This window comes from Bactrocera oleae, chromosome 5, assembly GCF_042242935.1.
Source record: "Bactrocera oleae isolate idBacOlea1 chromosome 5, idBacOlea1, whole genome shotgun sequence".
In the NCBI taxonomy this organism is placed as follows: domain Eukaryota; kingdom Metazoa; phylum Arthropoda; class Insecta; order Diptera; family Tephritidae; genus Bactrocera; species Bactrocera oleae.
Window position 1 is genome coordinate 27,831,867 of NC_091539.1, and position 27,564 is coordinate 27,859,430.

A 27,564-nucleotide genomic window follows, 5' to 3' on the forward strand; every position below is an offset into this window, starting at 1 on the left:
TGTGTTTTTTAAGACTGTACCGAGTCGGATAGCTGTGCAAGTTCAACCGAACGTAAAGTGCGCCAACAGAATAGCTCATACTACAAGATTAATAAGAAACCTCCGATCAACAAGAAAACTAAGAAAAAGAAAGTTGCGATACCCGTACAAACACCGAGAGTTCCGCTCTTTGGCTCCTATGTAAGCCCACCAGAGATTCCTCAACACTATCATAGAGCTGTGTCAGACGCTAGTAAGGCAAAGTTTTATTAGTTATTTATGCATAAATTTACAAAACTCTTATTATATTACTTTTCTATAGAAAAGTCAGCCGAACATTGCACCAATGAGCTTGTAAAGAACGATAAATCACCAGATGTAAGCATATATTAATTTCTTTCGTAGTTTATAATTAATTAAGTTCGGTTTTATAGTATTCCATGGTTCCTGAAAGTATCAATTTGTTTGGAACAGACAATTTGACAGAATTTAATATAAATCCGAAATCTCTGAAGGAGTTCGAAAAGACGGAAAAACGTCGGTTGAAAGAAGACAATGCAAGGCTACGTAAACTGCAAGAAAAGGAAAAGGAACAAGAGAAAAAACACAAGCGAAAGTTGAAACAAGCTTGCAAAGGTTTAACAGACAATACTGAATCTCATTTTGGAAAATTACTAATCTCAGACAAAGATGAAATTCCAACATTCCTTATAAGATGTGTAGAATTTATTGAGAAAGAGGGTCTTGACTCCGAAGGAATATATAGAGTACCAGGTAGTCGAGGTCATGTTGACTTGCTTTTCCAAAAATTCGAAGAAGGTAAGTTTATATGGACAAAACACAAACAATTTTAATGTTGTGGATTAACATATATTTATATTTTTTCTTGTTGTTTTTGACATATAATTTAAATGATTAATAGCTATACTAGTTCTACGAGACTTTTAAGAGAGAACTTGATCTTTTCAGATCTAAATCAAGCGTGCTTATGGTGTTTTGTAAAGAGTCATTGTATTAAGGCTTGTCAACCTAATGTTCTGCCCCTATTACAACTGAACTCCATCTCATTTGAAATTTAAAAATTCAGTATTTGCAATAACAACTCACCTCTCAACTTAATTTTTGTCGTATTTCAACGATTTTGTAATACATTTTTATAGTACAGTAAGCATCTCCTAGCAACAGCAGAGAATGTTAATAAATAGAGAAGGAGCAAATGTTAAATCGCGTGCCGATTTGCATTTGAATATTACCAAAAAACCATAATTTTTACAATTATAAATAATCTTTTGAAATTATTAGTAAAAGTCTAAGAATTTAAAATAAAATAAACATTTAAAGACAAATTTGTCAACACAGTCATGTGCGTTGCGTCTACAATAACAATAAAACAGTGGAACGCGGTCGCTGTTCCCACTTTTGAGGTGGCTTAAGAGTTAGGGTTCGTAAGCGTGAAGGAGTTAAGCTGAATGCAAATATTCCCTTTTATTTTATTAATAGCAGTCTTAGCAGATCTCAATTCAGTTACTCTAATAGCATATTTTACTTATTGAGATATTACAATATATTTCAGGAAATTTTGCTCATATATTTATTAAATGTTCTCTTATTGTGTATGCAAATTTGACAAACACATATACCATACATTCATAAATACACGTATGTTAATAATTACTTCTCTTTGCCCCGCGCAAACAATGTTCCAATCTTGTTGTTGTTGTTGTAATGATTATCCAGACCCTGTTAGAGGGAAAGTAATAAGTTAGCTGTCATCGAAATCACTTAACGGTAGGCACAGGAAACTCGCTGCTTCGACGGGCTTGGAGCATATGAAGAGGGGGGTTAAGTGAGCAGGTTTCATTAGACATCCATAGAGGGGATTAGTGTCGTGCGGGGACCCGGTACATGCAGGATATGAATTTTGTATGTCGGTATGGTGTTTGGACTCCAAGTATGCCATTCACTGGAAGGGAGTTAAAGAAGGTGTTTATAGTTCCACTGTGAATGGCGTTCAGTGCCTGTCGAAAGTTAGTCGCGTCCGAAACGGTCGGTCGGTATATGGTGCTAGTTCGTCAACTTGTTGGAGGAATGTTCTCCTGATTTTCCTGGGAGGCGCCTCCGCTTCAGGCAGATGACTGCTTGGAGAGATGTGTGTTATGCTCCTTTATAGGAAGCATGCGGGCCTCACTGTGTAGATGTTCGATAGGAGATATCAGGAGACATCCTGTTGCAGTCCGGAGTGCGGTGTTCTGGCAGGTCTGAATCTTCTCCATCTGCGTTCTGAGGCATCCAGGCGACCATATTGGGGCGGGGGTTGATAACCGGCCGGCCGATTGCCTTGTATGTTGACAACAACGTCTCTTTGTCTGTGTCCCAATTGCAGCGGGCAAGCGGTTTGATGAACTTGTTGCAGCTCTGTACTTTTCTGACAGACACAGACTGACATATTACATTTTAGGATTATTTGTCGTAAGAATTTTGACGTCATCGACGAAAATGTTGAGGTCCAATCTGTATTTCTTTGTCCAGTGAGTAAATAGGGTGGCCGTTGATTTGGCAGGGAAAGATTTAGGTTTCTAGCAGTGAAGAAGCGAGAAAGTTCTTAGACTTAGACGTTCACTTTTGAACACATGCCATTGATTTCATTGTCCGACGTCGTTTTCGTGCAATCCCCTGCGTATGAGGTAATTGAGACTCCTTCTGGTGGTTGTAGTGATTAAACAATAACGGGGAGAGGGCACCACCCTGCGGAACCCCCTATTTAATTCTCCTTAATTTTGATTGTTTACCTCTAAAGAATACCGATGATTGACGACCGCTTAGTCCTGGAGGGAGCGGGGTTTATTCAATGACCTCAAGTAGCGTTGTGTGATTGACGGTGTCAAACGCTTTTGACAGGTCCTACACTACAAAGACAGTACTCTCGCAGGGTGGTTTCTGGTTGTGGCCACGAGCTATCTGGGCGTTTATGACGATAAGTGCTGTTGTGGTGCTGCGCAACCATCGGGTAGCATATTTTTTCGCCTAATCCATCGAAGGGTGCGGTATAAATTGTCGGCTAAAATAGCTTACACACTTCTTCGGGTCCGAAGAGGCAAGACTGTCGAATTGGATGATCATCGTTGTGTCTCTTCGAGTTGGACAGCGATTTGACAGTAGTTCAAAGCTTGCCCACTCCGGCGGAGAGGTTCCATGAATTCAGGTGGTCCACCCATTTCATCCGCTTATGTTGACCTACCAGTTTTCGAATCTCCAAATTGAGAACCCTGATACGGGGATCACAGGTATCGGCCTGGCGTAAGGTGTCGCGCTCATTTGTTAAGGCTGCTACTTCAGATGGGAAATTAGTTCGTAGTTCTTGGATTCTACCAACTGGAATGAAGTGAGCAGTAGCAGCATCGATTACCTTGCGAAATTGCCGTTCGTCAACGAATACGTCCGTAGGAATGGATAGTGCGTTGAAGGTGCTCTCTGTGAATTCTGTGAAGCCCACACAGTTCGCTTTGTTAAAGTTAACGTAGGTGCGGTTGTCCACAGAAATAAAGTCAGTGTGTTTTGCGATCGAGATTATTATGGACAGGACCGTTGCTAGAATTAGCATAGGTCCAAAGGTTATGCTGTTTATCAGACCACCACTAGCGATGGTGATGTCAGGCGAGCTGCTACAGTTGCCCATAATTCTGTTGGGGTGTAGAATGTCGAATTGTCTATCTGTTCCGCCAGCTTCTTCCCCCTACGATCGTTTGACAGGGAGGAATGCCAATGATCGTTGTGTGCGTTAAAGCCGCCAAGTACCAATCGGTTGTCGCTATGAAGCAACAAACCTATGTTCGAGCGGTATGCTGTTGGGCAACAAGTAACTGGGGAGATGTTTATACTAATAATTGTGTGGTGCAAAATGAAGGCTAGGCCACCACCACTACCTCGCTCGCGATCTTTACGTAATACGTTGAAACCTGCGCATCTTCGCAGATCTGAGCGGCTGTTCAGCTTGGTTTTTTGGACCGTAGCTACCTCCCGGCTCATAAAATCAACTACCTCTTCGATCTTGCTCGTTAGTCCGTTGCAGTTTAATTGGGAAAGTCGGGTTTGTCGCAGTAAAGTAGTAGTGATCCTGGGAGGTGTTGGTATGACACATTTCACTCACGTGTGGTGCGCAGGCCGGAACACATCGGAAAATGACACTAGCCAGTGCAAGATTTGCATCTTACTGATGTGATGTTCCGACGTATTACGGTCTAACACACGGAACATATAGTGCAAGGAACCAAGTGTTGGCTTGTGGCCCACACACGGGAATTGGAGGGGGATGAAAGTTAAAGGGTTACATCATCGAAATAACAGCTCTTCCCGGATAAAATCTGGGTCAATTCCAGTATCAAAGAAGAAGCCGGTTCTGTTGTGGAAATGTTCCAAGCTCTTCACTTTTGCTTTCAACGGTTAGAACGAAGCAAGTTGAACAATCGAAGTATGGAGGGGTCAAAGGCCGCGCTGCCACTTAATTATATTATCTGTTTTTTTAATAAGGGAATTTTATTTCCAAAATTTTAAAATTAATAATAAATATTATTATATTAGGAAAACAACTTAACCTCAACCTTAATTACAAATCAATCGCTATCATTAATAGTACAGCCTCAGATAAAACGCCTCTGTGCATGCTGGCATGCCATGGAAGTAACAGCAAGGAGTAATATTGTGTTGCTGGTAAAAGGGTTGAGTTCTGACAAAACGTTGAAAACAACGAAATGACAACTTTGTCAACCTACCTACATACGAGCTCGCATACATATTGACGCCGAACTGTTCGCAAAGTTGACAAAATTTGTTTGAATCGACAATTTTGCGACAATGTCGGCCTCGTTGTCACATTTGTCTTTGGCAGTGCTTTGCTAGTGAAAAATTATTTATGCTGTTTTTGAATTAATGCGATAACCGATATAACCGAACATCAGACAAATTCTTCAACTACTAAAATTAAATTTTGGCCGGCTTTGTTCAAACTTACTGAAATCATTCAATTTCATTTATTTAAACTTCATTTTTGTCATCCTCACGCTTTTGCGAGAAGTTGACCAGGCGCACAGTAAAAAGAACGCGACACAGAGTTATGAACGAACGCAATTAATGACTTTGTTGTCGTAATATGAAATATTTAGAAAATATGTCGCATGTTGCTCAATTCAAGATAATTTGTAAAAAAAACATAACCTCACACTTTCCCATTGTTCGATAATCCTGCAAATTACACCCTCTAGACTTAGCCATCTGATTTAGGAAATACTTAGAATTTTGTGCGGTTTTACTGAAAATAATCTTAAAATTCTCGTAATTCATAGATGCGCTTGCGGCTATGAGAAAAAAAGAATAAATGTTTCTACATAAAACTTCTATACTGCATGGTTGTTATTTGCAAGCGTAACTGCAACACAAATGCAACGAATGGCACGTGCATGTTATATGAAAAACATCCGTTTCTGTTTTCAACAAGGCTTTCAGTCCCCGTATATTGCCTGCCATAACACTTGCATCATCTGTTGCTATCCCGATTAAATTTTTTAACGGAATATATTTGGATTTAATCGAGTTAAAAGTCTTTATTAAAATTAAAAATTGTCATCGCATCTGTTCTGAAGTTCGGTATAGGCGAGCTTTCACACTACCAAAAATGTGTTAATGATATCATTTTGAACGCTTTCTGCGGAAGTTTAAGGTACTTTATTGCCATATCTATACGTTTAAAAAGTTCAATATTATCAATTATTAAAAATAAAACAAAAGTATTTACCTATCCATTAATCTTATTTTTCTTTCCGTCGATGGCTATAAAGTTGAATAAAAGCTCGCAAATATCAAATTTTTGACGCTTTTCATCTTTATTTCACAGTTTCAATTAACGTTGGATCTCTCATTTTCCCCACATTAAGCACATGGCTGCGAGTCATTGTTATTTTTTAGTTAGTATGAATTGCAATTCGTTGTACATAAGTTCATACATCTGATAAAAAATATTGCTTACAAAAAGCCTTTGCCTACCAGCCAAACTACGAATTTTGAATCGAAACGGCAACACTGTTCCTACACAGAAATTCATCTGGAACGGTGATCCGAACCGTTGCCACAGAAATTCATGTGAAACTGCCACACGGCCTTCCTGACAAATCACACGTCCTTGTGTGTTGCATTTGAAATACTTTTGATCTTATTAAAAAGTCAAAGTTTCTGAAAACATTATAATTCAAATCTTATATTCAGAGATCATATCCATTTTTGAAGTGAATACTTCTTTGGCCCCATCAGAGAGATTTTTCAAGGTCGCGTCACGACACTTTCAAATTTCCGTCTCGCTTTTGTTTGCTATAAGCAGCTTACGTGTGCTTGTGTGTAGCCATAAACACATTGTACTAATGCAAGTGTGGTTGTTTTGGCTCCGAATAACCAAATTTAAAAGTGTCGAAAGGTTATAGTTTTACTTGATTTCGTAAAAGTAGCAATTTTAAAAGATTTTTGTTTTATTCAATTTGTTATTAAATTTAGAATATCGAATCTGGCCTAAAAGAAAAGAAAAGATAAGCCCCTCTGAAAAGGAAATAATGGTTAAACTTTTCGAAGAAGGAAAAACATACCCTAAACTCGGTCTAACTGTTGAAAGAACACACTCTTTCATGCATAGAGTAATAAAAAAACAAGTAAGGAAACTCTAAGTTCGGGTGTAACCGAACATTTTATACTCTCGCAACTTGCAAGGATCAAAGCCCGAGATATTACTTCAGGTGCTGGCAAAATTGTATATTAAAGAAAGTATTGATCCAATTCATCCCATTTTTGACACAAAGACATACTATTGTCGAGAGTTTAATTTATTTATTTTATTATATGAATTTCAATTATATATCTTACACATTGACCGATATTTTCGGTAAAAAGTCAACTATTGGCACTGGGGTCCACATATTAAGTACCTAAGGGCTTAAAGAGTTTTGGTTCGATTTAGACAATTTTTGATCACAATGTGGCATACTTTAAACGCATTATTCGAGCAAAGTTTTACCCCGATACAATCATTGTAGCTTGATTTGCATAGTGGAAAGTGAAGGAATCAGAAAGAATTTAAAATGGTGTTATATGGCGTGGTTGTAATCTGATATCGCACTATAAACATAGAAATATGAGAAGAATGTTATGTACCGAATTTGGTTAAAATCGGTTAAGCAGATCCCAAGGTATGAGTTTTCACCTAAAAAGGGGGCGGTGCCACGCCCATTGTCTAATTTTGAACGCGGTTCCTATAAAGTCATCTCATACCATCCCGGAGTCAAAATTGAATGTCTCTGGCGTGTTTAGTGCTTGATCTATAGTGCTTTTAATAGTTTTTAACTGTATGTATGGGGAGTATGTATATATGGGGAGTGGGCGGGGTTGTCACCCGATTTTACCAATTTTCATACTGTCGATAGAGGTGCTAAAAACATTTGTTTTTAGTGAATTGTGTTATTATAGCTTTAGTAGTTTAGGAGATATGCATATTAAATCTATTAGGGGCGGGACCACGACCACTTTTTATGAAACTTATGAATTGCATATGCCGCTTCCTAATGTGATCCAGTATACCAAATAACAGTCTTGTATCTTATTTTGGAGTTTATTGTAGCTATGGAAATTAATTTGTTTTTGATTAATGGCGTGGGCGTGGCAGTGGTCCGATTACGCCCATCTGCAATACTGACCGTCTTACGGTACCAAGAAATATGTGTACCAAGTTTCATAAAGATATCTCAGTTTTTAGTCAAGTTACAAACAACCGTTAGGTGAACAAAACTATTATACTCTATATCAACATGTTGCGAGAGTATAATTACAAACATACCGGCGTTTTTATTATCTCGGGGCGTTCAGGGCGGCCAAAAATACTAGCACATCGTGAAACTCGTAACGTTTTGCAACATGTGAAGCAAAACCTTCGATTTACTGCATCCAAAATCGATCAAAATGTTAAAAAAAAAATTAAGAAATCACTCTAAACTGACACCATTCGTAAAATGACGGAAAAAAAACAGGTTTTTATGGTCAAGTCGCACACAAGAACTCATTCATATCGCTAGTCAATAGGTAAGTGCATAATGTTGGCGGGAAAGAGCACTTAGTTGTAGCGGAAAACGGGCACGGTACTCGATAAGGAAATCTTAATGCATACTGTGAAGAATGGCGGTGAAAAAGCAATGATATAAGTCGCCAGATTTTAATCCTAAATAGCGCCTATGAGATTCACTGGTACGTAAAATCCGCCAACGCACAATTACCTCAAGGGATATGCTCAAGGATGTGCTGCAAGAGGAATGAGCTCAAATCCCTTCGACAGAAACCTCTAAGTTTGTATATTCCATGCCAAAACACTTAGCGGAAATTTTAAAACGTTGGGGATATCTAGCTTTCTATTAAATTTTAGGAAGAATAACTTAATTCGACTTATGTACCTTGTACACAGATTTTTTCTAATGGATTTTCTATTTGTCCGTATGCTCAATCGATTTCAACCGTTTTGCATTGTAAATTAATCATTTCTTCTAAAGAATTTATACACAAAGCTTCCTCCTTCTAAACCTTCTACTTTTTGAGATTCATACGTGGTATACCTATCTCTACGGGACCCGTCAAATTGACGGGTTAGCTGATTACGTAAACAATCCTTATATATTTGCTTCGCTTGTAAAATTTTATCTCCAATAGCAAATATAAGACTGAAAGAAAGGTCATAGACCCCCAACTCATTATCTCAATAGCGTAATAGACGTTAGGCTGCGATAATCTCTGAAAATATCTCTAAGGAACGACCCGGTCTTCAGTATGGTTGCTGCAGTGACAGTGGTAAGAACATTTTTCGAAGACAGTGTGCAAAAGTTTTTGTTATTGTAGTGAGCGGTAAGTATTTACAATTGGGAAATTGGATTTGGGCAAAGTATTTTTTACTTTCACTGATTACTCTTTGTGTAGTGAAGAGGAAAACTTCTTCAATATACGTCGTAACAAGAAAAGGGCACGGATTATTTCTAGTTCTGACACCGAGGATGAGAGGACGAGTATTCCAAGTACAACCCGAGATGTAATGGGAATTGAAATTGCAGTTGACGGGTGGGTGAGACTGAAAGCAGGGAAATCTATGGGTAGGCCGTCCGTGCATACTATATTCAAGGATATCGCAGGGCCTACTGGTTACGCAAAAAGAAATATTATGTCGGGTTGTGTAACTAGTGCTTTTGAATTGATAATTGACGCCCATATTATGAAACATATAAAAGATTGCACCGAAACCGAGGCACGTCGAGTTTTGAAAAACGACTGGAAAATTACAGTTTCCGAATTACGTAGTTTTCTGGCATGCCCTACGCTTACGAAGTTAGATCATTGAAAGTATCTTATCTGTGGTCCAAAAAATGGCAGGGTGTTTTCGATGGTCTCTCCAAGTTTTTTATAATATTTTAGATTTGACAGCGATAAACGCGTGGATATTGTACAAAGAGTGTACCGGATCAAAAATATCCATAAAGGAATTTATATTTTCTTTAGCCGATGAATTAGCTGGAGAAAACAAAGAGAACATTCGTCACAGTTCAGACGTTTCAGATCAGGCACATTCAACATCAGGAGTGCGAACAAGTTGTCAAGTGGGCTATTGTAATAAAAATAAAAGCAGTAATTGCTGTATGTATTGTAAAAATATCGTTTGCGGAAAATGCACAAAAGAAATTCAATACGTATGTAAAAAATGTCCTCGATAAATATGATTATGTTGCCTTTATATTATTAATATTTTATTTTTACGTGAAGCCTTGCATTGTTAAACTCAGATTTAGTTTGAATAAATTGAATTATTTTTAAATAAATACGTATTTTCGTCCACCCGTCAATTTGACGGATGCTCGTAGAGATAGGTACATAACAAACGCCCGTTAACCTAGTGTTAATGGAATTTAATTAAAATCAAATAAATTGGGTTTTATAAAAAGTATATAAAGTAATTTTTTCTAACAGTTTATTTCTATTTGTACCTTGTACGCAGACTTTTTCTGCCCAGTGTCGTACATTTTGATACGTATGCGTGTTCGATTCATTTCGCAGGCTTCTAGCTGCACATTGGCACATACATAGATACTTATGTACATCATTTCGGAGTCGTTCGGTTCTCAAACGCGGAACACATAGACGACGACAAGCGACAGGCAGCATTTGATAAATTACGAAGATAATCTAACATACACATGTTTTTATGGGCACAGTTATTTAGACAACAGCACGACTTCACGGCAGCAGGCTTGCAGTTGTCGCTGTCGCTAAATTAAAACCATTTCTAATTTTCCCGACGACAATGGGCAGCTGTAGTATTGCCACTAACAAGTATGTGAAATGTAAAATTATTCAAAGCTCTAACAAGTCTAACGTTATCATATTAATTGATAACTTAAAACTTATTTACTTATTTTTTTGCACAAAAAATTTCGCTTCGAACAAAATATTTAAATTTCAAAGGTTTAGTACGGCAACAACGAAATCAGCTGTTTGATAAATTGCTGCCGTCTTCAAAATGTTCAAGAATTTGACTTCAAGACGACATTTGCCGACAAGAAAATTTCGCAGTCGTGCAGTCGTCTATATGTTCAAATCATTATGGTTTAATTAGCGTACTAACGTCCGTATCAAATGAAATTTGTCAAAAGTACTGACAACGTAGAAATCAGTTGTTCTCTTTTGTTTTCATTTGAGCAATCTTACCACTGCTCAATTTATATAAATGGTTTTGCACATATTTAGGTTTTCAGTTAAAATTTTTCTTAACGTAAAAAATCAAAGCTAAAATCCAACTATTGACCCTTTTAGTGCGGGAAAATACGAGGTGCATGCAAGATTCAAAAAGCTGCGTATTGTGGATGAAATACAGAATTAAACAATAAGACTAGTTTTTTCGAACTCAATTGAAAATTATAGAAAAAACAAAGGTATAAACATTTGTAAATGAAATGAATTTGAGATCTCTTGTAGAAAACGTATTCGCACATACAAACAGTCTTCTTTTAATCATAATTTTATAAGGGTCAATTATTATAAAGTATATACTTCGTATTTTCAATATATATATTGTAACAAGATAAACAATATTACATAACAAAAACAATATATAACTTAAAGGTACGGTGTTTTTGTTAGATTTCAGTACCTTCAAGCGATAGGAAAAACGTCGTCCACAAAGAGTTGAAACAAAAAAATATTTTTTTAAATTATCTTGTAATAAAATTAGATCATTTATAATGCACTAGAAGACCATGGGCACGCCTTGCTGTGGCTAAGGTATAATTAAATTATATTGAGTAAGCAGTTTAATTTAGCAAAATGTTATTATCAAAACTAATTTCAGCATTTTTTCTGTCTATATAGCTCGATTACCGAACCAGTTATGATTTAAATAATTAATTTGTGCGACTGGCAAAATACGGGCAATTAATAAATTTTGTCCGTGTACAATAATGCTGAAATTGGCTGGAAGTTTAGGGCATTTCGTATTTGGTTGCAGTTAGTATATGAAATCTAACTTCTATTCTGAAATCTAACTCTTAGTATACATATTATATTATTATTAAATACTTACATATAAATGAAATCATCACTGGTATTATTAATATTACCGTCAAAGTCGGTACATTTAATTGTGGCGAGTAATTTTCAAAAATTAGTAAATTAGTGCGATAGAATTTAATTAAGTAACCACATTTCTGAACAAACGATGATCTTTCAATATAGTCTATGGCTGTGAATGACGATGACATTCGTTACGCGCGTTTTTTAAAATATGCAAAAATAAATGTATTTTTTCAATCTTTATGAGACATTTTCTTAATATTTTTTTTCGTAAGAACCTTCTACAGAGTATTAGGAAACTACAAAAAAACAGCCAAACGGGAAATGGGTTTCATTTTTATACTTATTTTGACATAGAGTTCTCCCGCAATGCGAGTAGTAAACCGCTACAAGACGCGGACCGCTATATCGGCCCTGACACTTTTCGCAAGTACAAGCAAGATATATCGGCTCCCGGCACTAAAAGGGCTAAAAGTAGTCTACATATTTATAAATAATTATATTCATAGTCGAGTATGAGTTAGTTAAAGAATATTTCAAATATATTCATGTTTATTTTTTAATTACCACATAATATCGAGACTGGCAACCCTCCGACAACATATGTCGTTGTGATTTACGTGAATACCTGCCGGCGACGGCCTAACCTCACGGTGTTTAAAAGACCTTGTAGCCGAAACTACTGCCCCTAAAGCATCCATCAAACTCAATGACTGTCGACATTTGTCGCTTGAACTTCAAATGTGTTTTTTGTTAGAAGGAATCTCATTCAAAGTCTATAATATAAGTTTAAGCTGAGTATTATAGCACTATTTGTGATTTTAGTCGCCTCTTCCGGAAGCTACTCGTTTCTACGGAAAAAAAACAATTTTCGAGGATATCCCACGTTACGAAGGGTAGAAGCGTTGGTGAGTGTTCAACCGCCAACCGTCCTCTTGTGACGTAAATCTTTTGAGTTAAGAAGAAGAAACATAGATCTCGAGAAATTTTTAGAGAAATTAATAGAATAATGTTGCTGGAAAATATTTTGGTAATTTTTTAATAAATACTTTTATCTATTGACAACATAATTGGCAATGAAGTGCATAATTAAAAGGGATTAAAACTATTTACGTTTTTATCATGGCCGGAGAGCTGCAACCGCAATGACATATTTACAAGATGAACTCCAAAGACTTTCGGTGGATTTTTTGGAAGCTGTTGATACACAAATGCTTAATTTTATTTGCTAAAGGAAAGGATTATCAATATACACCCTCAATGGCCAAATTCTTCGAGTCAATGATACAAAAAGCAAACATTGTGCTATTAACTGAAACTTGGTTAGAAAAAAAAAATTTTGGATATCATGTATTTCATACAAAATGTACACTCTGGTGGTGTTGCTCTCCTTTGGAAGGGTGATGATCACATACCATTGATTATCGGTGGAGATTTTAATATTAGTTTTGCGGAGGATGCGTCCTTGCCACTACTTCACTTTCTTCGTGAAAAATTGCCACGACTAAATCAGGAACAACCACTATTCCTCTATTCTCCAAGGCCATAATATCCGCTGTACCTATACCTGCTCCGACTGAAAATGATGTACAAATTGAAGAAATAAATTCAATATTAAGTTTGTATAATATTATACATCTTATAAAAACACTCTCTCTCTCTTTCTTTCTCTTACTCTCACTCTCAGAGAATCGGTACAGAAATATTCACTTCTATCATGTACTGCACGCGACTTTTTTTTCATTATTGTTGTTCAGTATTAAATTATCAATCTGTTCAATTTATTTTCTTATATGGTGTATTTCCTTTAACCGCTCATCTTATTAATTTTTACATTAAACTTCATTACTCTGGTGTATTTCCTTTTACATCTAATTACTGACCCCCGCCATAACATGTCCATCTGTTAAAGTGCGGTCATTATATCCGCTCTTGGGATTCCAAGGCACCTATCGTGCCATCCATATTTTCATTCCCCACTTGGGAATCAAAGACACCTACTGTGCCATCCTTATCTTATCTTAACTTTTTTATTTGTCTATTTAGCCCTTTACATTTTGGGGTTAAGCTTTGTTTGGTGAAGCACTTAGTTTTTTATCAACACATGGTTTCCTTCGTTATATTATCTTCTTCACCTATCGGCAATAGGCCGAAAGCTTCTCTACCGATTAGAAATTCTAATGGGCTGACCTCGGTGACTCGATTGGTTGTGCAATTTATTGCCAACTGTACTTCGGTTAAAGCATCTTGCCACGACATCTTAATCGTGTTCATTATACGTTTTACCTGACTGTTTGCCTTGCTCGCACCCGTAAAACTTGCTTCCATGCCATGTCACCATACACAGAGGCGTTTTAGCTGATGCTATACTATTAATGACAGCGACTGATTTGTATGGAGGAATACAAATTGTAAAATTATGATTGAAGTTAAGTTGTTTTCGTAATATAATAATATCTACGTAATAATATAATATAAATGCACCATAATTCATTTTAATTTTAAACTTTTTGAAGTAAAATTCCCTTGATAAAAGAACAGCTAATATAATTATGTGGCAGTGCGCCCCCTCACCCCTCCATGCCTTTGATCGTTCAACTTGCTTCGTTATAGCCGTTAAAAGCAGAAGTGAAGGGCTTGGAACATTGTTTGCGCGGGGCAAAAAGAAGTAAGCATCAGCGTACGTGTATTTATGAATATATCGGTGTTTGTCAAATTTGTGTACATACGCATAAATAAGAGAACATTTAATAAATATATTATGAGCATATTATTTTTATCTCAATAAGTTAAAAATGCTATTAGAGTAATTGAATTGAAATCTACTAAGATTCAAATTAATAAAATAAAAGGAAAAATAAAATTTAAAATTCATGATGTTCAGGATTTGATTGTATTCTATTGTATTGAATACAAGTATGTACAATATTATATATTGACTCCTATTCGCATTGAGCTAAACTCCTTACAACTTAAGCCACCTGAAAAGTGCGAACGCGGTCGCTTTAGCCACTGGTTTATTGTTATCCTTTGCCTGTTAGATATTGTTCACGCTACGCCCATAAATGAGTTGACAGATTTATCTTTACATTTTTATTTTAATATAAATTTTTAGATTTTTACTAATAATCCTTTTTTTATAGTCTTGCTACAGAATATAATAGTTTTGTTTACCTAACCGTTGTTTGTATCACCTAAAACTAATCAAGATAGATATAGGTCTATATATATATAAAAGATCTGGATGATGAGACGAGTTGAAATCCGGATGTCTGTCTGTCCGTCCGTCTGTCTGTGCAAGCTGCAACTTGAGTAAAAATTAAGATATCTTGATGAAACTAGGTGCATATATTCCTTGGCAAGTAAGGAAGAGTTGATAGATGGGCGTAATCAGACCACTGCCACGCCCACAAACGCCATTAATCGAAAACGTATAAAGTGCTAGAACTAAGCCGTAAATTAAGATACAGAACTCAAATTTAACACAACAATTCTAAATAAGGAGCGGCATCTCTGGTTTAAAAATCTTGAAAAAGTGGGCGTGGCTCCGCACCCTAATAAGTTTAATGTTGATATCTGCCAAACCAAACCAATAATGCTATATCACCCAATTTTGCACACAACAAATATTTTACACCCTTCTTATGATAGTGTGAAAATATGTGAAATCGGATAATAACATCGCTTACTCCCCATATAACGGTTTTTTTAAAAACTACTAACAGTGTGGTAAGTCAATAAGAAAATACGTCAGAGACATTAAATTTTACACCCAGGATAGCACACTAGTGCTTTATAGGAGCCGGTATCAAAATTAGGTTATTAGGTAAAATCACATATCTCGGAACCTCTTCGACCGATTACAACCAAATTCATTGTACAACATTCATACAATATTCCCATGTTACAGTGCTTAAAATGGAGGAAATTGGATCACAACCACGCCTACTTCCCATATAACACAATTTTAAACATTCCATTATACAAATTAAGCACCAATTAATATATCAGGAACGAATAGTCCCTCTAAAGTGTGCCACCTTATAATCAAAATTGTCCAATTCGAACAAAAACTGTTCAAGCCCCTAGGTACCGAATATCTGGACCCCAGTGCCTATAGTTGACTTTGTACCGAAAATTTCAGTCAATGTGTGAGATATACGAGTATAATTGAAATTCGACGAGAATCTCTTTCTGATAACACCATGCCTGTATGTCAAAAATGTATTGAATCGGGTCAATACTTGCCTAAGCCCCCATATACCTAATATAAAGATTTTCGAACTTCCGGGTGACTTTATACTGCATAATCAGCCAATATTTGAGTTATCACGCGTTGAGAGCGTATTTTCCTAATAACAGTGTACCTAAAATAAGTAAAATCGGGTGAAATCTTGGCCTAGCCCCCATATAACTAATTACAGAATTTTCAAACATCCGGTTGATTTTACTCCATATATGTTGGTACGGTATGTGAGGTACTTTAATGAGACTCAGGGAGAATTTAATTATGTTAATAGTATGTCAAAATAGATAGAATTGGGTCAATACTACCCCTATCTCTCATATACCTAACATAATATTCTCAAACTTCCGGTTGGCCTTATGTCATATACATATATCAGTCAATATGTAAGATATCTTAGTAAAATTAACTGATTAATATTTGATATACTATAGTTCAACATATAATATTGAATATACTATATTTTAATGCCGCAAAAATGTGAATTTAGTCTACGAATTACCCCAACTCCCAAATACCACATATTTATATTGATTTCCGTTATTTTATCAAACCTTATGCCGAACATGACGTTCAATGTATGAGTTATACCTTCTGCTCAACGCAAAACGAGACTTTATCCATAACTCGACAAGGACATGACATGGCCATACTTTTTTTTGCTTAGGTGGGCAGGACTGTTATATGTTTACATGTCAAATTTGAGCGCAATCTGTCACATAGTTTTTTTTTTAAAGCACTATAAACAAGTCAACCTCGAGTGTGTTTTTCGAATTTTACTATGGAAATTAACGTTGAGCCAAAAGTGTTTGTTTAAAATTTTGTTATTCCAATGAAATAAGTGCGACGGTTGCAATGAAAATGTTGCAGAAGGCATATGGGGAGTCTTGCCTATCACGTGCACGTATTTTTTATTGGTATAAGTCGTTCAAGGACGGCCGTACATCGCTGGAGAACTTGCCCCATGATCGTCGTCCAGCAACATCAATAAACGAAGAAAACGTCGAAAAAGTAAAGAAAATTGTGTTGGAAAATCGTCGTGTGACTGAAAGAGAGATAGCTCAACATATCAAATGGATCCGCTCATAGCATTATTCACGATGTTTTGGGCATGAGACGTGTGTCTGCTCGACTTGTTCCAAAATCCAGCTCATACGTCTCGTCTTGTACGCGATTATTTGACCAAAAACAACGTAAATATTGTTCCGCAAGCACCGTATTCACCCGATATGGCACCGTGTGACTTTTTTATTTTCCCTAAACTCAAATTGCCGCTTCGTGGAAAGCATTTTCAGTCGATTGAAGTCATAAAAGAGAATTCGAAAAAGGAACTGAAAGCCATACCTAAAGCGGCCTACCAGAAGTGTTAGGAAGATTGGAAAAAAAGGTGGCATATGTGTATCGCCTCTAATGGTGACTATTTTGAAGGGGATAAAATAAATATTGAAGAATAGTTAACCGTTTTTCTTGTTTGAGCCAGTCTCGTTTATATTTGAGCAGAAGGTATATTTATAAAATTGCTTGAAAATATGATCTCAAGTATACCTCAGCAATGTCAAAATTCACTCAATCCATCTCTTTCTCTGACCCCAATATAACCTGTATAATAATTTCCGATCTTCCACCTGACAAAACGTGTGATACTTTAACAAAATTAAATGCACAAATTTGAAAATGAATTTGATACATTTTTAGCTGACGGAAAGTAAAATATAGTAATAAAACTAAGTGAGTCTATGACCTATAATACAATTCAATAAAATGCCAAATTTGATTGTAATCCATTTGCAATTTCATTTAATAATGAATGTTGAATTGTTTCGCTACATTTTACATCTGAAAGTATTTTCCCTGCTTTGATCCTGGCAAGTTGCAAGAGTATAAAATGTTCGGTTACACCCGAACTTTGCCCTTTTTTACTTGTTTAATTCAAAAGATTATTTGTAACTACAAAAATTATGATTTTTTGGTAATATGCAAATGTAAGTCGCATCGTATGCGCAAATGTATGCGCATCGATAATTCATTTAAGAACAAAGAAGAAAGTATGAACTGCGATGTGGTCTGTTAATGTCAATTCTGTTTTTGTTGACCTGCAGGTATTTTTGCAATTAGAGATGCTTCGATTAAGTAGGTACTTCTATGTTAAAGGACTCTTTCCAGTTTGTTTCTGAAATAAACGAAGTTATACCATAGCCATCGCCTTTAAACTGTAGTCATCTTACAGGAGAGTGGATTCGACAAAGAACAAATCTCCTCTGTTATTAAAGGTTATTCATACAACTGCAGCAACTTCAAATCACGAATAAATTTCTAAAATCGCAAATGTTCATTGTTTTTCACTAAAGTATAAAATAAAAGTTAACTTCTAATTCCTACAGAAGTTCTTGCCTATTATAGCTTAATATACTTCGGTAGTTTAAAAGCGTACATAACATCAAAATGTTTACAAAGAGGCTATCCATTAAGGTTTTTTTCTAATAAATTAACTATTTGAATGGGTAATTTTTATACTCTCTCAACATGTTGCTACAAAGTAAAATAGTTTTGTTCACCTAACGGTTGTTTGCAACACCTAAAACTAATCGAGATAGATTAAAAGTTATGTATGTATATATAAATGATGATAAATGAGGTCAGGATATTGAGACGAGTTGAATGCCGAGTGACTCTCTGTCCGTCGGCCCGTCCGTGCAAGCGTTAACTTGTGTAAAAGTTGAGATAAGTTGATGAAACTTGTACACGTATTTCTTGGAACCCAATTGGTATTGCAGTTGGGCGGTATCGGACTATTGACAAAATGCCCATATTACCATAAGTTAAAAAACCGTAATTTCATACAAGGTATCGCAGTGGAAAGGTGCGTTTGTGGGTTGATGAGCATATCTCACAAGCCACTGGAGCTAATTCAACCAAACTTGCAGAAAAGAAGTCATGTGGCCATTTCTTTATGTACTGTAAAAATGAGTTAAATATTTTTTTTACACATCGAGTTTTGCCAACGCCTGAAAATATTTCCCTACCTTTGCGCTTTGTGAAATGCGACATAGCCCTTTCGTACTAGATTTGTTTTAATTTTTGAATTTCAATGAGAACATATGTTCACTTTTGTTTAGCAGCTCCAGAAATGTTTATAATTTAAGAATCATGATTATATAGCATTCTACTCTCAGTCAAATTTCACCGTTTACCTCTAGATGAGACTAGGTTACTATAGAATACCATACATTTTCGCGCATTTAGTTTGGAGAGTGGTGAATCGAATATGCTACTAGCGAAAATAAATTAGTCTGTCAAGGTAAAAGAAAAATAAGTAACTAGTACAAATAATTTCATCCAGATAGCAGAACTCAAATATACCAGGAAGAAGTGAATTAATGAAGTTATAATATTATATATGTCCATCTATTGATCACTGTCTAAAGTTGAGTTTTATATTAGAAATGTTAAATTTTAATTATGCTTTGTAATTTCGTAAAATTTTAATTACGTTTGATGGTGCAAATTTACTCCTACACCCATATACTAATATTTTGATTTCTTCTTGAAAGAAGATTTCGGAAGTGAAAGTCATAGAACTCTTACTGTTTCAAACTAAAAGTTTAGTTATTAAAATTATATTAATTTGTAAAACTTTATTCAATCACGTTCTTGTCAACTGTGTTTTCATGTCTTTCAGATCCACACACTGTAATTGATGTGCTTGATATTCCAGTAAATGCCGTAGCAACAGCGTTAAAAGACTTTTTTTCCAAGCGATTGCCTCCTTTGTTTAGTAAAGATATTATCAAGGAACTTGAAGATATTGCAGGTAATATGTATTGACGTATTCTTTATTTGTAGAGTTTAACAAATTTACTTTTACTTTTCATTAAAAAGGTTCTCGAGGCATTGGTTCATCCAAAATTAATGTGGAAGTAAAAACGGATAGGAGTTGCCGTTTGATATTATTGAAGACTTTATTACAGAAATTACCGCCCATGAATTTTATGATCCTGAAGTACATATTCGAGCACTTCGTTCAGTAAGTATAAAAGTATCCAATCAAATTGAATTACAGAAGGTAATGTTGGTTAATTATTATAGTGTATCCGAGAATTCAAAACTAAATAGTATGGATAGCAAAAATTTGGCAATTTGCTGGTGGCCAACACTGATTCCTATTGACTTTACGGATATGAGCCATTTTGAGCAATTGCGGCCATATTTAGAAGATATTGTGCAGACGATGATTGACCAGTTTCCCTATTTGTTTTGCGGAAAAGATGCTTTTGTTATGGTTTAAATACTCATATATTCCAGCGTAAAAGCTTAATTTTAGATGTTATTATGTGGAAGAATATAAACTGTGTTTTAATGGATTTGTTGTGTGAAATGATGTTTAATTAAGAATATTCGAATATGCGTCTAAAATAATAATTTATATTATGTGTTAAATTATATTTAAGCTATAAATGTTTTAAATGTCTTGTATGTATGTTTAACGAGTTGTGTAGTGATATCTATGCCATGTGTATGTATGCTTATATATATATATTTTTTTTTTTAATTTGGGTGTATTATTATTGTAGATGTTGTTCTTATAAATTGAGCTGAAAAAACTTTATCAGAGGAACACTTCTGAAATGGAAAATTAATGTGAATGAAAAAAACAGAATACATTCATTTACATACCTAAAAAAATAGATAAAAAGTAAAAATAATGATAATGATAATGAAAAGATTTGTATAAATGTGTGTCTATTTCATGATATACCTTATAAAAGTATGCATTCGTAATCAATCAGCGATTTGGTGTAATTATATTTTTTAAAATTATAATATTTACGGAATTCCATACGGATATACGTCATAATCCAAATGCACAAATATTATAAAAACAAATAAAATAATTCCAAACAAACTCGATGCTTATTTTCAGTGGTTAAATTGCGGATATAATTTAAAAAGGTAAGAAGAAAGCAAAAAAAAGTTAGAGCTGAAGACTCCTTCATTTCATTTATGATTTAAGAAAATATCCTTATAAATAGGGGAAAACGTAAGAATAAAACACAAAATGTTCAATATTTATGACATGGAAAAAATCCAAATATTTTAGTATTTACAAAATCGTTATTTAACACCCAAATGCATCTTTATTCAGTCGATAATGTGATATAAATCTGTAAAGTAAGCATGTATACAAAAAATACAAGTAAATGCAAGCCAAATTTCACATGCCACTCCCCTGGTGCGTCAAGTGGATTATTGCGATCTTTTATTATCTTCCTTTTAATTTTTATACCCTGAACAGGGTATATTAAGTTTGCACGAAATTTATAACACCAAGAAGGAAACGTCAGAGACCCTATAAAATATATACATGTAGGAACAATACGGTAGCTCGACAAAGACTATTGGCACTACTGACTGAACGAAGCGTCCATCATAGGATAGTAACGGTCGATACTTATAGTTTTAAAGGAGAAGCATTGTAACCGCGAAAGCGAGCGGACGTGTGTGTTCGCTATTATATTGAATAAAATCCTACAAATTTGGGGGCTCAACCGGGATGAAAAGAAAAGTGTCTACACAAAACATTTGAGCAAGCAGTGGAAAATTTAATAAACAACAAAAAATAATAAAAGTGTTCATACTCGCGCGCGCCGCTGTTCTTTCTATCGATCGTAAACGTCGACAGAGTTGTGAGTGTTTGTCAATGTACTAAATGCACACTGGTTATAGTGTTAAAAATGAAAAGCGGAATACGAAGTAAAAAACGAAGGTGTAACAAATAAAAATTGAGTGCATGAAAAACTAAAGAAAGTGTTTAAAGATGAGAAACGACCAAAATTATTAAAAAGTCGAAATAATAACTATAAGCGACGCGCAGACCAGTGGTAAAGCAACAGTTACGACGCTGCGCACTATAAGCGACGCGCAGACCAGCAGTAAAGCAACGGTTACGACGCTGCGCACTATAAGCGACGCGCAGACCAGCAGTAAAGCAACGGTTACGACGCTGCGCACTATAAGCGACGCGCAGATCAACAGTAAAGTAACGGTTACGACGCTGCGCACTATAAGCGACGCGCAGACCAACAGTAAAGCAACAGTTACGACGCTGCGCACTATAAGCGACGCGCAGACCAACAGTAAAGCAACGGTTATATCGCTGAAAAGCAGAGGTGACGAGCAAGTGGCATCAGCAACGAGTACAGTCAACAACCGATAGTGGTGGCAGCGGTGGAATAGCCGATAGCAGTAACTGCAGATTAGTATCACTTATTTTAAATTATTTAAGTTTTGATTAATTGTTTAGATGGAATGAGAAATGCTAATTTGAATTTGTAAAAGTATATACCTAAAAGATACGGTTGTTCGGATATAAAATTGAAGTGTAAATCGCCGATTTATAACAATTGTAAGATGGACGCTGAGACGATTAGGGCAATGACAGTAGAGACACTGAAAGAAAAGTTAAGAGAGCTAGGGTTGAACGTTACAGGCAGAAAAAAAGAGTTGCAATTGCGCCTGCTACAACATTTAGTTTTTGGGGACGAGCAAGCTGAGGACGAAAGCGAGAATGAATCGACAAATTCATCTTACGCGGACGCCGTAGCTGCTTCATCTAATGCGCAAAAGATGTTGTTTACACTAGGCGACGTTCAAGACAGCGTTTCAGATTTTTATGGAAATGATACTTGTGACGTTCACCACTGGGTTGTAGAATTTGACGAGATAGCTGACACGGTAGGGTGGAATAATCTACAACGGTTTGTATATGCGAAGCAGTTGCTCAAGGGGGCAGCGAAATGGTTTGTGCGTGGGTTGGTGGGTGTAAGAGACTGGAGTAGTTTGAAGCGCTCTCTTAATGAGTTTGGGGAAAAAATATGTGCGTCCGAAGTGCATCGGGTATTAAGAAATAAACGTAAACAAACAAAAGAAAGTTTACAAGAATATTTATACTCAATCATCGAAATCGGTAAGCCAATATCGCTCGATGAAAAGAGTATAATAGAATATTTTGTAGATGGTATACCTGACGCTAAAACAAACAAGGGAATTTTATATCAAGCAAAGACAGTGGGCGAATTGAAGGAACAAATTCGCATATACGAGAAAGTTAGGGGTGTACAAATTGCTGCAACCAAAGGATACGGGGGACAGATTGCGACCGAAAGTAAAGGGTTGATGAAAAAGAAGTGTTTTAAATGTGACAAAGAAGGTCATATAGCGAGGGTCTGTCCGGAAGCCGGATCGAGTAAGATTATTTGTTTTAAGTGTAATAAAAAGGGGCATTATGCGCAGCAGTGTAAAGAGCAGAGAGACCGAATGATTAAAAGTGAGCGGGTAAATACGGTTGATAGCAAAGTGGAAACGTCTGCCAGTAAAGGTGAAATGATTTTCGTTGATGCCACTATCAATGGCTTTACCTTTAATGCATTAGTAGATATAGGATGCATTGCGTGTATCATGAGGTATGATACCCTATTGATGTTAGGAGAGATAGATCTAACTGGGAAAAAACAGAGATTGTTTGGTATTGGCAAAGGCGTGCTTACGACATTAGGCAGCTTTACGGCCGAAATGACAGTAGAGGGACTGTCATGGAACGTAACATTTCACGTGGTTAGGGAACGTGATATTCCGTATGCAGCAATGATCGGAAATGACGAACTTCAGGAGGTTGAGTTAGTTTTTAGGAAAGGTAGTGTTGAGTTCAGAAAACCTATGAAGGCTGGGATAGCAGCGAGGCACACCGGAGCTGGGATGGCTTCTGAGGGTGTGTATGGTGGTGTTGAAGGGGTTGTGTCAACTCACCGTGAGTTAAGAGACTACGGGGATAGTCAGGGTAAGGTTTTCAGGGAACAAAAGGACATTACTAAATCCGTAGTAGAAACAGGACCTGAAGTCATGGGTGACAAAAGGTTAATTGAAGAGTTTGAAGTACTGTGTTCAATTGAAACTGGAATATGCGAGGAGACAGATCGAGTGGATCTATCGCATCTGTCAGCGCACGATGCTAAAGTAGTAAGCGGTTGGATTCATAGTTACTGCCCTAAGAAGCCTAGTCATAGGCCAGTAGAGATGAAGTTAATATTGAAAAACGAAAAACCGGTATTTCAGCGACCACGTAGGGTGTCGCAGGCGGATCAGCAACGTATTGACGAAGAGGTCGCACGGATGCTTAAGGAGGGTATTATACAGAATAGTGTGTCGGAATACGCATCGCCAGTTGTGTTAGTTACAAAGAAAAACGGAACAAAACGGTTTTGTTGTGATTTTCGTAAAATTAACGAACAAATAATAAGAGACAATTTTCCAATGATAGTCGTGGAGGAAGCGTTAGACAGATTGCAGGGTGCAAATGTCTTCACTACATTGGATTTGAAGAACGGATTTTATCATGTGCCAATAGAACCGGGTTCCCGAAAGTACACGTCTTTCGTAACCCAAAACGGCCAATATGAGTTTTGCTTTGTGCCTTTTGGCATCAATAATTCACCGGCGGTATTTTGTCGCTACATACGAGCGATATTCCAGGACGCATGCTTGCGGATGGAACCGTTATAATATACATGGACGATATCATCATTCCCGCCAAGGATGAGATAGAAGGTCGAGAGAAATTAGGAAAAGTGCTAAAGCATGCATGTTCACCACTGGGCGTTGGTGAACGCGCCCACTTTGAAACTTTTCGATCCAAATGCAGAAACAGAAGTACATTCGGATGCGTCAAAATTCGGGTATGGCGCAGTGTTATTGCAAATGGACCCAGAAGACAATCTATTGCACCCCATTGAATATATGAGTCGTAAAACATTGAGGACAGAAGAAAAGTACAGTGCGTTTGAACTTGAGGTTCTGGCAGCTATGAAAGCCCTTAAAAAATGGCGGATGTACTTAAAAGATATTAGGTTCAAAATAGTAAGCGATTGTAACGCTTTCACTATGACGGTCAAGAAACAAGACGTACCTGACAGAATTATGAGGTGGGCAATGTACCTGCAAGAATACAATTATGTAGTTGAACATAGGTCAGGAACTCGCATGAGACACGTAGATGCTCTTAGTCGCGCATACTGTTTGTTAGTAGAAAACTCGTTAAAGTATAGGATAAGGGATGCGCAAATGCAGGATAACTGGATAAGAGCGGTAAGGAAAGTTATGGAAGTAGGACCATACGAGAAGTTTTTTTTGAGGAATGAGTTACTGTACAGTGACCCTGTTAAGGAATTGTTAGTAGTACCGGCCAGTATGGAAGACGAAATTATTAAGCTAGCACATAGCCAGGGTCATTTTGCAGCAAAAAAGACACAGGAACTGGTGGAAAGAAATTATTACATACCAAACTTGAACAAAAAGGTGCAAAATGTAGTAAGTTCATGTGTGGAGTGCATAATTGTAGATTCGAAGAGGGGTAAGAAAGAGGGCTTGTTGACGCCAATCGACAAAACCTGTAAATCATTAGGGACTTACCATATCGACCATGTGGGTCCTTTAACTGAAACATGTAAAAGGTATAACCATATTTTAGTTATTATAGACGCGTTTTCGAAATTCGTTTGGCTGTACCCAACGAAATCAACCGGGGTGGGAGAGGTAATTGATAAATTAGAGAAACAATCGACAGTTTTCGGCAACCCGAAAAGAATCGTAACGGATAGAGGGGCGGCTTTCACATCAAACGTTTTCAACGAGTACTGCACCAAAGAGGGAATACAACACCTGTTGATTGCAACCAGTGTCCCACGAGGTAATGGACAGGTGGAACGCGTTCATAGGACCGTGGTTCCAATGCTATCTAATAAATGTCAAAGTAACCCGACTCAGTGGTATAACCACGTCGCAAAAGTACAACTGATTTTAAACAACACTGCACCTCGCAGCACCAAAATGACACCCTTTAGAATTCTCACAGGATTGAACATGCGTGTGACAGACTACCCAGATTTACAAGAAATTATAAGAGACCTTGAAATAGAAGAGTTAAATGTAGAACGCGACTCAATACGACAAAGTGCTCACGAAAATATAGAGAAAATTCAGAAAGAAAATTGTAAGACATTTAATCGAACACGGAAACAAGGATTTGAATACAGCATAGGGGATATTGTAGCTATTAAGAAAACTCAGTTTGGAGTATCTACAAAATTGAGACCGAAGTATTTGGAACCGTACAAGATAGTCGCTAAACTAAACCATGACAGATACGAGGTCGAAAAGGTAGGGAATACGGAATGACCAAAGAAAACGTTGACAGTTGCGGAAAATATAAAGAAGTAGACTTAATTATTCGAGGTCGAATAATAGGTCATAACGGCCGATTGTACTAACAATACGGTAGCTCGACAAAGACTATTGGCACTACTGACTATTGGCACTACTGACTGAACGAAGCGTCCATCATAGGATAGTAACGGTCGATACTTATAGTTTTAAAGGAGAAGCATTGTAACCGCGAAAGCGAGCGGACGTGTGTGTTCGCTATTATATTGAATAAAATCCTACATACATACATAAATGAAGCAAGTCCTTGTATGGGAAACATTTTTATTTGGCGAGGTTTCTTCACAAAATTTGGCATGAGTTGTTTTCTAAAGCAGCAATGTAATTTCCGAAGAAATGGATCACTTTAGTATAAAGCTGCCATACAAACTGAACGATCGGAATTAAGTGCTTGAATGGAAAACTCTTTCATTTGACTTTTTGGCGAGGCATCCTCACGAAATTAGATCGGAATCAAAATATTGTAAAGAAACCTTTGTGTCTCTGAAGGGTATTAAAGCTTCGGTGCAACCGAAGTTAACGTGTTTTCTTGTTTCGTTGCTTTTTTCTTCCAATAAAATAAAAGCTAATATAGCGGAACTCATTGTAAGAGGAGGATTAATCTGTAATTACTCCATTTAATCTTAAAAGAAAGAAGGAACAGTCAATTTAATTTGAATATTGAAACCCTACTAAAATGGAGAAGGATTATGGTAGCAAACTGATCATGATTTTCAAAATCATTCAAATCGAGAACTAGCAAAACAGTTTAGAATCTGGGGTACTGCTTCTATAGAGAACCTTAGATAATGAGGTTTTTCGGTAATACAGTAAATACTGGCAACACTGCGCAGTTTGCCCTGCTATTTTATGCTGGCTGATACCCTTACATGAAACGGCTAAAAACTGCACATCTTCAAATATAAAATATAATAAGATTATCGATTTCTATTAGAAAGAAGGTAGAAGAGAATGAATCGTATGGAAAAAGAAATTTATTAATTGCGAATTGCTTGTAAGTCAAACGAATTATTCCAAAAGTTATAGCTTTAGTGTGAGTGAGACAATTAATCTCTTTCAACTATATCCTATAAAATTTGATTATATTTGAATAATTGGGGACCCAATTTATTGGAAAACTTCTCAATATATTTCAAATGTTCTATTCCACTCACTATCGCACTGAATATGTTAGGGAAAATCTCCAAGTATTTATATTATTATTTATATGTATTTTCACATAATTACAATATAATATTATTCAGTAACACAATTATTATAAACTTGATGTCGAAAAATATCCGGGATTGCTTTTACGAAACGATGTGACGTGTCGGTCCAATCGCCGGTGTATCTGGAAACGCTGCCGGTGTATCGGATGCCTGCTCTAGTTAGACGCGTGCGGTGGAATGCTGTATCGAATGATGTTGATGTGGCGCTCAGGCCCGTAGACGATAAGA

The 27,564-nt window shown here is 36.4% G+C and overlaps 2 protein-coding genes across 4 annotated transcripts in view; both read left to right on the plus strand.

Moving 5' to 3' along the window:
• The window catches only part of RhoGAPp190 (Rho GTPase-activating protein 190), a 38,748-nt gene extending 17,992 nt beyond the window's left edge, over positions 1–20,756 (plus strand). For all 3 annotated transcript variants that reach the window (XM_070109377.1, XM_014238384.3, XM_014238386.3), the window contains 6 exons: positions 14–232; positions 302–357; positions 414–798; positions 19,533–19,664; positions 19,733–19,877; positions 19,940–20,756. In XM_070109377.1, coding sequence (XP_069965478.1) covers positions 14–232; positions 302–357; positions 414–798; positions 19,533–19,664; positions 19,733–19,877; positions 19,940–20,138 — 1,136 coding nt within the window. In that variant the 3' untranslated portion in view covers positions 20,139–20,756. The remainder of the gene's footprint in view (positions 1–13; positions 233–301; positions 358–413; positions 799–19,532; positions 19,665–19,732; positions 19,878–19,939) is intronic.
• A 472-nt stretch (positions 20,757–21,228) lies between these two features.
• Positions 21,229–26,395, plus strand: LOC118683567 (uncharacterized). Its single transcript, XM_036376674.2, has one exon. It carries the CDS (start codon positions 22,262–22,264, stop codon positions 24,407–24,409), a length of 2,148 nt encoding a protein of 715 aa, XP_036232567.2. The 5' UTR covers positions 21,229–22,261; the 3' UTR covers positions 24,410–26,395.
• The last annotated feature ends 1,169 nt before the right edge of the window (positions 26,396–27,564 follow it).